At 38.2% G+C, this 12,793-nt stretch overlaps 1 protein-coding gene across 5 annotated transcripts in view; it reads right to left on the bottom strand.

Moving 5' to 3' along the window:
* Nucleotides 1-12,793, bottom strand: part of KLHL5 (kelch like family member 5) — a 95,817-nt gene that overhangs the window by 49,603 nt on the left and 33,421 nt on the right. For all 5 annotated transcript variants that reach the window (XM_005207901.5, XM_005207900.5, XM_059887859.1 and 2 more), the window contains 2 exons: nucleotides 3,685-3,867; nucleotides 336-472 (listed from right to left, as the gene is read on the bottom strand). In XM_005207901.5, the coding sequence (XP_005207958.1) occupies nucleotides 336-472; nucleotides 3,685-3,827 (280 nt within the window). In that variant the 5' untranslated portion in view covers nucleotides 3,828-3,867. The remainder of the gene's footprint in view (nucleotides 1-335; nucleotides 473-3,684; nucleotides 3,868-12,793) is intronic.

Below are 12,793 nucleotides of genomic sequence, written 5' to 3'. Positions count from 1 at the left end.
CTAAATGTGAAAAATAAGCTACTAGTGCTTTGTGACTTCTACTAAAATAAAAAATGAATAGCTGGTTTCCAGAATTTTCAAAGGATTAGTAATAACACAAAAGTTGAAAAACATTGTATAATTCATCAAATTATTACATTAACATGTAAAAATATCATTCAAAAGCTTAATTATAATAACCACTTTAAAGGTTCTAATATAGAGATTTCACCAAGGGTAGTTATAACAGCAGAACTATTAACTGCAGTAGGCTTATTAAAGGCAGAAATCTGAAATCTAATAATACAACTTAAATCTAAGAGGTTTTACATTCATTTTATTTTCAGATTTATTACCTGTATATGCATATTGAATCAAGGACCATAGGGAATTTGGTTCTACACCTTCCATTTTTATTTCTTCTTGTCTTGCTTCCCTGACATCACTAGTAAACATGGCAGCAAAGTAATCTGAGACAGAGGAGAGCACCAATCTAAGAGCACATCAGAAGAAAAAAATCAGTGACAACATCAAAGCTGATGTTCAGTAGTAAACACTTTGCTTTCTTTCCTTCTTTTTCTTCTATTTTTTAAAAAACTTTGTTACCTATAGAAAGTGTTTGGTACTAAGAAATGCATTTTAAGTTTAATAAACTGCTTTATGCTCTAGTCTCTTCGTTTTTTCCTTTTGTGTCTTTTTTAACTTTTAATTTTGTATTGGAGTATAGCTGATTAACAATGCTGTAAGAGTTTTTAGGTAGATAGCAAAGGGACTCAGCCATACATACACATGTATCCATTCTCCCCTAAACTCCCCTCCCATCCAGGCTGCCACATAACATCGAACAGAGTTCCATGTGCTATACGGTATGTCCTTGTTGGTTATCCATTTTAAATACAGCAGTGTGTACATGGTGATCCCAAGCTCCCTAACTTCTAGTCTCTTCCTTTGAATAATAAATTTCCATTACTGAAAGTTTTCTGCTGATGTAAAGGATTTACTCATTCACTACTCAAATATCCCTTTTTATCATCCTGAAAAAAAGCTGTAATATTATTTAAACTAATGATATATAAAATACAGGAAAAAATGTAAAGGTTCTCCAGCTTATCATTTTTTAAAACAACCTAAGGTTTGTTTTTTTTTTCATTATATAAGTAGTAAATACATGGGAGATATCTGACACTGGTTTTAGCAGGTTATTTTTAACTTTTATGATTTTTAAATTATTAGGGTATACTATAATGTTTATATTTTGTTGTAAAATTATAGTACCTTTGTTGCCACAATACAAAAGTATATTTTGTATCTTTTTACAATAATACATTATTATATAATAGGTATGTCTCTGCCCAAATTATTGATAGTCACATATATGCAAAAATAGATTTTAAGTGGTGGCACTAGTGGTAAAGAACCCGCCTGCCAATGCTGGAGATGTTGGAGATTCAGGTTTGACTCCTGGGCCGGAAAGATCTCCTGGAGGAGAAAATGGCTACCCGCCCCAGTATTCTTGTTATGAGAATCCATGAACAGAGGAGCCTGGTGGGATATAGTCCATGGGGTTGCAAAGAGATCTAGATATTCTGAGATATACTGGTGTGAAAACTAGACAAAAGATCCCTTCTTTTATGGAGTCATAGTCTACAAGATGACAACAATACACAGCAGAAGTAAATTCTAAATTATGGCAAGAAGTGATAAGTGCCATGGGGAAAAATGTAGGATAAGGGCAAATGGTTTAAATAGGTGATCTCACTAGAAGGTGACACTTGAGATAAAATTTGAAGGAGGTGCAGGAATTAGTTATACAGGTATTTGGGAACAGCATTCAGGAAGAGCAGCCAGGGCAAACATCAAAAGGCAGAAGTGGCATGCCTACCACATGCAGGGAACAACAAGGGGGTCAGAGCGGCTGAAGCAGAGTGAGTAAGATGGTGGGCAGCATGATAAAGAAGTAACGGCAAGCTGGGTCACAGAAGCCACGGGGAAAATGTGGGGTTTCACGATGCAACATGAGGAAGCATTAGAAAGTTTGATCAGAGGAGCAACCACATCTGAGTACCACTTTACTGGGTCACTCAGGCAGCTGTGTAGAAAGCGGAATGTAGGGAAAAGAGTGAAAACAGGGAGATGGGTCAGGAGTTTCTTGCACAAGTAATCTAAGTGAGAGGATGGTGTCTTACACAGGTGTTGCAGGTAAGGTACTGAGTTCTGTTTTGGAAACAGGAAATTTGAAATGCCTCTAGAAATTCTGGTTGAGATATCTCTAATAAACCCACACTCACAACATGGACTTTTGGTCACAACATATAGTGGCATCTCAATAAATGTATGCTGATTCAGGCATTAAAGACTATAAGACCAAGCCCATGCTTCCTAATTTTACTTTCACTTTGGAAGGTTTAACAAAACTTTTGGGACACAGTGTTAATTAGTTTTGAAAGGTAATAAAAAAAAAAAAAACACCTCTGGGATAATAATGGTGATTAACACTGAACAATTAAATATGGAATTATTAGGAGAAAAATTGTACTTTATTAAACAGCTTCCATTTCCTTTTCTTACAACAAAAAGTAATACTTCATTACTGTTAAATGCTTTTATTCCCTAGTACTACTGCCTTTCATATTTTCTGGAGGTCAGCAAACAGAAGTTGGGATGTGCAGTGCTCAGTCGCTCAGTCATATTCAACTCTTTGCAGCCCCATAGACTGTAGCCTGACAGGATCCTCTGTCTATGGAATTTCCAGGCAAGAATACTGGAGTGGGTTGCCATTTCCTACTCCAAGAAGGTAGGATAGAGTTGGCTATTTTAAAACTCAACAGTTTTGCCACTCCATTCTACCAATTTGTTTCTAAATGATCACCACTTTAATTTCCACTGAGTTTACTGAAAGTTATACAACAGATAAAATTAGGTGGGGTGTGGCTTAAATAGTAGCTGAAAACTATATCAAATGATACTGACAAACTTCAGGCTGGTATGTTTTGTTTTTATGCTTCTACAAAGGGAAAGTAACACTTTTGGGGTCATTTAATGTGTAATAAGGAGAAGGCAATGGCACCCCACTCCAGTACTCTTGCCTGGAAAATCTCATGGACGGAGGACCCTGGTGGGCTGCAGTCCATGAGGTCGCTAAGAGTTGGACACGACTGAGAGACTTCACTTTCAATTTTCACTTTCATGCATTGGAGAAGGAAATGGCAACCCACTCCAGTATTCTTGCCTGGAGAATCCCAGGGACAGGGGAGCCTGGTGGGCTGCTGTCTATGGGGTCGCACAGAGTCGGACACGACTGAAGTGACTTAGGGCTTCCCAGGTGGCGCTAAAAGTAAAACAAACAAACACCTGCCTGCAGTGCAGCAGACTTAAGAGACGCAGGTTCAATCCCTGGGTCGGGAAGATCCCCTGGAGGAGGGCATGGCAATTCACTCCAGTATTTTTGCCTGTAGAATCTCATGGACAGAGGCACTTGGTGGACCACAGTCCATAGGGTCACAAAGAGTCAGACACAACTAAAGCGACTGAGCACATAGTGTGTAATAATTTCATATGCACTGCTTTCTTTGCAGAAAGTCCATGAAATATACCCCTTTGCCAAAACACTCCACTGAATAATCAATTAGAACAAGTTACCTCAACATACATTACTAAATGATCAAGGAAGTATTTCACACATATAGAAATTTAGAAAACAATTACCTGTGAGCTGGAATTCTGCGATCACCAGCAACTAAAATTACATCACATAACTGTTTGTGTCTCAAATAGTTTTCCATCTTTTTGAATGTTTGTTCAGCATGATTAAGGGCTTGGAAGAATTCATCTGATGAACATGGCTCCATAGTATGGCAGGATGATAACGTCTGACTACTATTGGAAGTCCTGAAAAGAAACAGAACACGTTTTGAAATGTTATGAACACATTAAAAATATCTTTCCTATTAAGTCCTTTTAAAACCTTCAAATGTAACAGAAGTAATAATACCAGTCAACATTAATGTGTAATCATCTATCATTTTTGCCTTTTAAAATCAGTGATAGATCAAATCATCTGTGTGTCTTACAAACACTGTGAGTAAATGTGGTACCTTCTAGCCAACAGCTATATAACACATATTCTTTGCCTGTCCTGGAGATCTCTTCTCTGGTCAATATGACATCTCTGCTGAAGAAGCGCCAAACTATATTCATACAGACAGCCATAGCTCCGACATTATATTTAAGGGTATAAGAGATCACTTTTTGAAGGCAGGAAAGCAATTAAACTATTTTGCAGATATAAATTCAAGCCATCCTTTATTTAAAAATGGGTTATGTTTCACAGTTCATTTGTAAGACAACTGTTTACAATACAAAGTATATGGTCATAAACAGAGTATTGTAAATAATTCATTTGATTTTCTGGTCAGTCTTCAAAAGCCTGGGTAACCTATAACTTAGATTACAAATTAAAAAAATTTGACGGTCTAATCCAAAGAATTTTAGATAGTATCTAAAAATTATTTGAAATTTCCAAATTATAATGTGAAGAGTATGAGTTCAATATTTTCATTATGATTTACTGATGGAAAAAGTAAAAAGGTTGAGACTAAGAATGAAATCCTAAATCCACCCCTTTCCTCCCTCCCCCTAAGATCCCTTCTCCAAGATTACCTGAATCAAGTAATCAACATCCCATGGTTATGCAGTTAACCACAAAACCACCAACTAGGCCATAACTTAGTTCTCATTTCTCATCAGATCTACTTTTAAGGATATTATGATTCTGATAAATGCATTGTTGAATCAAGCCTCGCTATATCTTAAGAGAACTTTCTTAATATAAATATCTAATAACCTTATCAAAGTCTTTGACTCTTTTATAATAAAGGGAACTGAAGCCAAGGAGATTAACTGCTTTGCCAAAAGTCGGAGAGTTTGATCATGGCAGAAATAGGGCTGTTGCAGAGAAATCTGTGGGTTCACCAAAACCCTTTTTCTCCTAGAATATAGCTAGACTGCATTCCCAGCTTTTCTTGCAGATGGGTGTGGTCTTATAACGGAAATGAACTGTGTCACCTCCCAGCTAAAATGGCCAAGAGCAGGTGTGTATCTCCCATTCTTTCTTTCTCTAACCATGAGGACGGAGGACTTACATGGAGGAAGAGGCAAAATATACACAAGTGTTTATAACTAGGATTATATATACAGATTCTACTCGTAAGAATTCTCATGTTGATTCAGATGTATCAGTTTTGAAAGTTAGGAGGGCCATGAATAATAAATATCTCTACCTAAAGCCCCTCCCAGCCCATCGCAGTTTCAATGCCATACAAACATGGGTCCTAGAGAATGTTCTTAGAGGATAACTGTGAATAATGATAATAGAAGCAAAATATAGATTATCTACAAAGTATATATTACACACTATGAATATTACTGGTGTAATGACTTGGGAAACCTAGTATATACAATACTCAACTTTACATTTAAGATCATTAGTATAAGAACATATAGAGTATTGTATAACTGTATGTTGCCTACATAAATACATGAGAATTAGAAACTATTTTAAAATCTAGGGTAAAATGTAATATAAGCAAAAACAAATAGTTGATTTTAATGAGTACCAATTTGAAGATTTAAAATATTTCTCAATAAAATGTTGTTTTCTATTGTCAAAATACTGACAAATGATTATGAAGACTAGAGATCTAAGGATGATGGAAGATTAGAATACCTAATTCTGTGTGTGTGTGTGACAGCACAGCATGGCACGCGGGGTCTTGGTTCTGATCCCCTGCAATGGAAGTGTGGAATCTTAACCAATGGACTGCCAGGGAAGTCTCTGAACATCTGCTTTTATAAGCCCAAATTCTTTCAAGAATAAGAACATATGAAGTAAAGTAGGGGGGGGGTGCTCCTATATTTTGCATCACATTTCTTATACTGGACAATGAATTAGCTGAGTGTTTTTTGAGTGATTAATTGCCATCATCAAAACACACTTTAATGTTTAATTCTGAAAGAACAACAGAACTTTATAATACTAACATCACTAAGTTATTACAGGCTAGCTTTGATGTTGGTGTAAGTCCAATTAATAAAGGGGCCATCTCTTTTCTTGTTAAGAACTTTCAAGGTTTTTAGTTCTTCAATCTGAGACATGAATCAGGATAATCTGGAAAGCATTTCAGCTTTTGTGTTCAAGGTCTCATTCCTTACAATTGATTCAGCAGGTCTGAAGTGAGACCTGAACATTGTATTTTTCAAAGCCCTATAGGTGATCCTAACACATCATGGATTAAAGGCCATCGATATACTTCAGAGAAGAGATGCATACATTATATAAGTCAGCATGTGATGAATGTACAGATTCAAAACACTGATATATGTAATAGATACTTCAAACGTGTAAACTGAATTTCTTTGAATATTTTAAATGAACTAGTAGAACTTAATACCTGTTATTTTCAAAATGAGCATAATGGTAAAACATTAAAATTGTTTAAATACATACACATTAACAAACAACTATTGGTGCTTCTAAAATAACATTTTTAACTTAATTTGCTTTCAAGCCTTCATTTGCTATCATGTGTTAAAAATGCCATTTCAATGATGTGTTGAACATATTATTCAATGTGACAATTAATTCAGAGATTTCTGGGTATAGCAATCATTCCCACTGCTTCAGATGAAGGATCAAAAGAAGTACAGGCTTCTGATTTGTGTCTGTGGAAGACTGAAGCCATCCATTCACAAAAGGAACATGAAAGAGGAAGGAACAGGGCTAATCACACATGAAAAGCTGCACACATTTCCAACATTTTTTGTTCGAGGAAATTTGGGGTTTTGTACATACAATTTTAATAATCTAAGAATTTACTTAAAAAAGAATTTACTGCATATCCATACAACTACAGAACCCTAGCCATTAGAACCATTATATACAGAATCTTTGTATCTAGAAAGAACCTATGTGGTCATTTAATTCAACCCCTTTACTCTGCAGATGAGAAAATTTTGAGGCTCAGAACAGCACAAAGCGATCAACAAAGGACATATAGGCAGCTGGATACAAAGCCAGGACCTGAAGGCATTCAGAATGTTGGTCAAACCACTCACAAAGGAATGGAAATTTTTGCTAACCTCTGCCCTAAGTATCAGTAAGTGCAAAGGCTAAAGGTTTGAAGGGAGAATGATAGCACAAAATGAAGGAGGATAATTTAACAAGAGGACACTAGAATTAAAGATCATAGACAGAAGTCTACTACTGTGTTACTGCCCCTTACAATGGCACCCCACTCCAGTACTCTTGCCTGGAAAATCCCATGGACGGAGTAGCCTGGTAGGCTCCAGTCCATGGGGTTGCTAAGAGTCGGGCACGACTGAACGACTTCACTTTCACTTTTCACTTTCATGCATTGGAGAAGGAAATGGCAACCCACTCTAGTATTCTTGCCTGGAGAATCCCAGGGACAGAGGAGCCTAGTGGGCTGCCGTCTCTGGGGTCGCACAGAGTCAGACACAACTGAAGCAACTTAGCAGCAGCAGCAGCAGCTAGGTATGAGAGAAAAGGAGTCTCTTAGGTTTCTATGTGTAGAGATAACATCTCTATCTCTGGCTAATCAAATGTTTTTAATACTGTGGGTCTGTGTAGTTTATAGTGTCAGTATTATTCCTATTATGTGCTTTGGTTTGAAGATGTGAACTGGAGAGGTATGGTGTATGATTAAGAGTATTTTAGGGAGGTTCTAGAGCTGTGCTGTCCAATACAGTAGCTACTAGCCCCATGTGGCTATTTTAATTAAGATAAAATTCACTTACTTAGTTGACCCAATCATATTTCAAATGCTCAAGTAGCCCCATGGGGCTAGTGGCTGCCAGATTGGACAGTGCAGATATAGAACATTTCTGTCATTGCAGAAATTGCTTTCTATTGCATAGTGCTGATTTGACTCTGTCACCATGTATCTGGACAAGTATTTAAGTTCTCTAAGTTTTACTTCCAACAGCAATACAGATAAGTAATACATAATACTTTCTTTTAGAGGATCCTTCATGGGAAGATTATTAAATGAAGTAATGAATGCATAGCCCTAGCAGAGAATAAATATACACTCAAGGTAAATCAACTCATAGCAGAGCCTCGCTTTTCAAAGGCCAATGGAAAGACCTGTAATCTCAGTCTTTTGTCTTACACACTGTTGTTCCTTTGGTTGCCTTCCTAAAAAATGATCCCTAGCATTATTTTTATAACTAAATTTCCTAATTCTTGATTAAAATGACGTTTAAAGAAAGCTGAGTGCCGAAGAATTGATGCTTTTGAACTGTGATGTTGGAGAAGACTCTTGAGAGTCCCTTGGACTGCAAGGAGATCCAACCAGTCAATCCTAAAGGAAATCAGTCCTGAATATTCATTGGAAGGAATGCTGAAGCTGATGCTGAGCTGAAACTCCAATACTTTGGCCACCTGATGTGAAGAACTGACTCACTCGAAAAGACCCTAATGCTGGGAAAGATTGAAGGCGGGAGGAAAAAGGGAGGACAGAGGATGAGATGATTGGATGGCATCACTGATGCGATGGACAGGAGTTTGAGTAGGCTCCAGGAGTTGGTGATGAACAGGGAACGCTGGTGTGCTGCAGTACATGGGGTCGCAGTCAGACATGACTGAGTGACTGAACTGACTTAACACACCCAGTGGACATCCTAACCCATAATATAAAGATCTGGGAATAGGCTATTTATGGAGCATTTAAAACACATCTGTCTGTGAGTTCTACTTGATCTCTGCATGGTAACAGAGGAAAATATCTAACATTTCCCCTTAGTTTTATTTCTTTGATGTTACTAAGATGGTAAGTCATATTTCAAAGAACAGCATCATGAGAGCATTCAAATCTTTTATAACAGACATTCAATATAGAATAATGAACTCTATATTGCTGGATATTTCCAGGTCACAGGGAAACATTTAATTTCTAGCTTACTGTTCCTCTGCAGTAGGCAATGAATTTGTAAGTCAGAAAAATGCCTAAACATAGAAAAGAGGCAAGTATCAAACAAATCAAGTCACCAAACTATTTAAGATGAAGCACTGTGCCAGTTGTTAAAACTGTGGGGATGCAAAGAAGATACAATTTTCTTTTTCAGTGAAAGGACTTGGAATTTGAGGAGCTGAGTTTTATGAAGTAGAAAGAAAGTAAATAGCAACAATAATCACTCGCAATTCTTCAGATTCCCCATGTGTGCACACACACAGTATGCACCTCAGCCAAAACTACCTCTTATTACAAATTATTTCGATTTCTTCACTTTCATCACCAGAACTTACATTAGGCTTTCTTTTTTTTTTGTATTTATTTATTATGCTGCGTCTTAGCTGTAGCACGAGGGAATTTTAGTCGTGGCATGTGGGATCTAGTTCCCTGACCAGGGATGGAACCCGGGCCCCTTGCACTGAGAGCTGAGTCTTTGTCAGTGGACCACAAGGGAAGTACTTGCATTAGGCTTTCTTAATGGGGTAATTTTTTCAAAAGAAGTTTTAAGAATCACTTCCCAAGGATTATACACTACATGATTTTGAGTAGAAAACAAAGCTGCACTGAAACTCTATTCATGGTCTGTCTGGCTCACTCCCTAGCTAAGTGATTTACTCCTGGCCACCTGCCTCAGCTTTCGGCATTCAGATTTCATGGCTTTGCCGAAGTGCAAATGATTATATCATGAATCTTTTGGCATCTTTTGCACATATTCAAAGTCACAAATGTAAAATAAGAATGTAAATTGCTTAGTATAGGGTAGCAGTCTCTAAAAGAATTTTTATGCATATCCTTTACAGTATACTTTTAAGCATGTGCCCCAATAGACATTTGAGTTTATAAAAGATATACATATATCATCATACAATTATTTATAAAACAAAAAATAGAGATTTAAACGATAAAATGTAAATAAACACATTCCAATTATCCATATTTTACCATGCTTCCAACAAATCATCTTGTACATTCCCAATTGGAATGTAACTGGTATCAGAATACAAAGAAAGGAAAGATCAGTATGGGCTAGTGTCTGGAAAGGCAACAAGTAACAGGTGAGATCTGATTACTGAAACTCTAAGGGTTTAGATGAGTAACTTGGGAGTTGAGATGAGTAACGAGGAAGAGGAACTGGAGTCATCTCTTTTAAGGTGAGGACAAGGCGAGGTGCATACAGAGGAAATGACAAGAGGCGAAGAAAAAGACGACCTTCACCTCTTCCCTTCTCAAGAGAAATGTTTTTTAATTTAAGGCATTCTCTGCTGGTCCTGTGGCCAGAATATCTGTAGGGAAGAGAGTTAAATGTTGTTTATATAAGAATCAAAACTTCTAAAACAATAATCAGTGTGAAGGAGAAGAGCCAGGGGGCACTCTCATGCAATGCTGCTGAGAATTAAAATAGTTAACACCCCTGAAGGGCTTCCCAGGTGGTTCAGTGGGTAAAGAATCCACCTGCAATTCAGGAACCATAGGAAATGCAGGTTCGATCCCTGTGTTGGGAAGATCCCCTGGAGGAGAGCATGGCAACCCACTCCAGTGTTCTTGCCTTGAAAATCCCATGGATGGAGAAGCCTGGTGGGGCTACATTTCATGGGGTCACAAAGAGTGGGACGTGACTGAAGGAGTATGTACACACTCGATGTTCCTGAAATGACTGAGAATACAGATCAAAAACCCTAAAAAATGTGCACTCCCTTGGAGCTTTATCTAGAGGAAATAGTCATCTGTATGCAGAGATCTAGCTAAGGGGTGTAGAGGAGAGGGGCTTATCACAGGTTGTTTCCAACAGGGAAATATTGGTTAAATAACCACAAGTTTTGTCTGTGCATAGAATGATTCGGCCATTTAAAAAGATACAGAAGAAGATTTAATGCCATAGCAGGTTGTTTCACTGGGTATTGCCTTTGCCTATCCAGGATTCTTTCTTACAGTGACAGATCCATCTCTCCCTTTTGGGAAACCACACATTCCCTACCTCAGCTCTCAGGGATTGGGCAGAGGTGACTCCTCCCACTGGGCAGAGGTGAGCAAGGGACCAAGGCCTGGCCAATAGGAGTGTCATGTTGGGTGGATATGAGAGCCAAACAAGGCCAGAGAGAATCAGTTTCAAGTTGTTTGTTGATGTTCTTGGAAAAGAGTCACTCTCTTTCCACTGAGGAGGCTAAGCTGATAAAAAGTAAGCTTGGAGCTGCTAGCGGCTTTTTGTTACCACACAGATAGCCTGCATGAGGAAATGCCATTACAGAGGAAAAGAGAATCTAGAAAGGGAGGAAAAAAAGGATTTCTGGCATTATTTGAGTATTTGGATTCATCACAAGTTGAGCTTTTATTTACTTCTGTGAATCAAAAACTTTAGTTTTTGCGTGTCAGTTTGAGTAGGGTTTCTGCCTTTTGTGACCTAATTTTGTTGTTGTTTAGTCGCTAAGTTGTGTCTGACTTTTTGCGGCCCCATGGGATTTCCCAGGCAAGAATACTGGAGTTGGTTGCCATTTCCTTCTCCAAGGGATTTTTCCAACCCATGGATCAAACCCACATTTCCAGCTTGGCAGGAGGATTCTTTACCACTGAGCCATCTGGAAAGCCCCTAATTTTATGTTTCAGCTCAGTTCAGTTCAGTAGCTCAGTCACGTCTGACTCTTTGCGACCCCATGGATTGCAGCACGCCAGGCCTCCCTGTCCATCACCAACTCCCAGAGCCTACTCAAACTCATGTCCATTGAGTTGGTGATGCCATCGAACCAACTCATTCTCTATTGTCCCCTTCTCCTCCTGCTTTCAATCTTTCCCAGCATCAGGGTCTTTTCCAATGAGTCAGTTTTTCACATCAGGTGGTCAAAGTATTGGAGTTTAAGCTTCAACATCAGTCCTTCCAATGAATATTCAGGACTGATTTCTTTTAGGATTGACTGGTTGGATCTCCTTGCAGTCCAAGGGACTCTCAAGAGTCTTTTCCAACACCACAGTTGAAAAGCATCAGTTCTTTGTGCTCAGCTTTCTTTCTAGTCCAATTCTCACATCCATACATGACTACGTAAAAAAACCATAGCTTTGTCTAGACGGACCTTTGTTGGCAAAATAATATCTATGCTTTTTAATATGCTGTCTAGGTTGGTCATAACTTTTCTTCCAAAGGGCAAGTGTCTTTTAATTTCATGGCTGCAGTCACCATCTGCAGTGATTTTGGAGCCCCCAAGAATAAAATGTCACTGTTTCCCCATCTATTTGCCATCAAGTGATGGGACCAGATGCCATGAGTAGCCATCATAGTCAACAAGAGTCCAAAATGCAGTACTTGGATGCAATCTCAAAAACGACAGAATGATCTCTGTTCATTTCCAAGGCAAACCATTCAATATCATGGTAATCCAAGTCTATGCCCCAACCAGTTAATGCTGAAGAAGCTGATGTTGAACAGTTCTATGAAGACCTACGAGACCTTCTAGAACTAACACCCAAAAAAGATGTCCTTTTCATTATAGGGGACTGGAATGCAAAAGTAGTAAGTCAAGAAACACCTGGAATGACAAGCAAATTTGGCCTTGGAGTACAGAATGAAGCAGGGCAAAGGCTAATAGTTTTGCCAAGAGAACGCACTGGTCATAGCAAATACACTCTACTCTTCTAACAACACAAGAGAATACTCTACACATGGACATCACCAGATGGTCAATACCAAAATCAGACTGATTATACATTCTTTGCAGACGAACAAGGAGAAGCTCTATATAGTCAGCAAAAACAAGACCAGGAGCTGACATGGCTCGGATCATCAACTCCTCATT

This window comes from Bos taurus, chromosome 6 (assembly GCF_002263795.3).
Source record: "Bos taurus isolate L1 Dominette 01449 registration number 42190680 breed Hereford chromosome 6, ARS-UCD2.0, whole genome shotgun sequence".
Lineage (NCBI taxonomy): Eukaryota > Metazoa > Chordata > Mammalia > Artiodactyla > Bovidae > Bos > Bos taurus.
The sequence above is the reverse complement of the archived record's forward strand: the minus strand, read 5'-3'. Positions and strand labels throughout refer to the sequence as shown.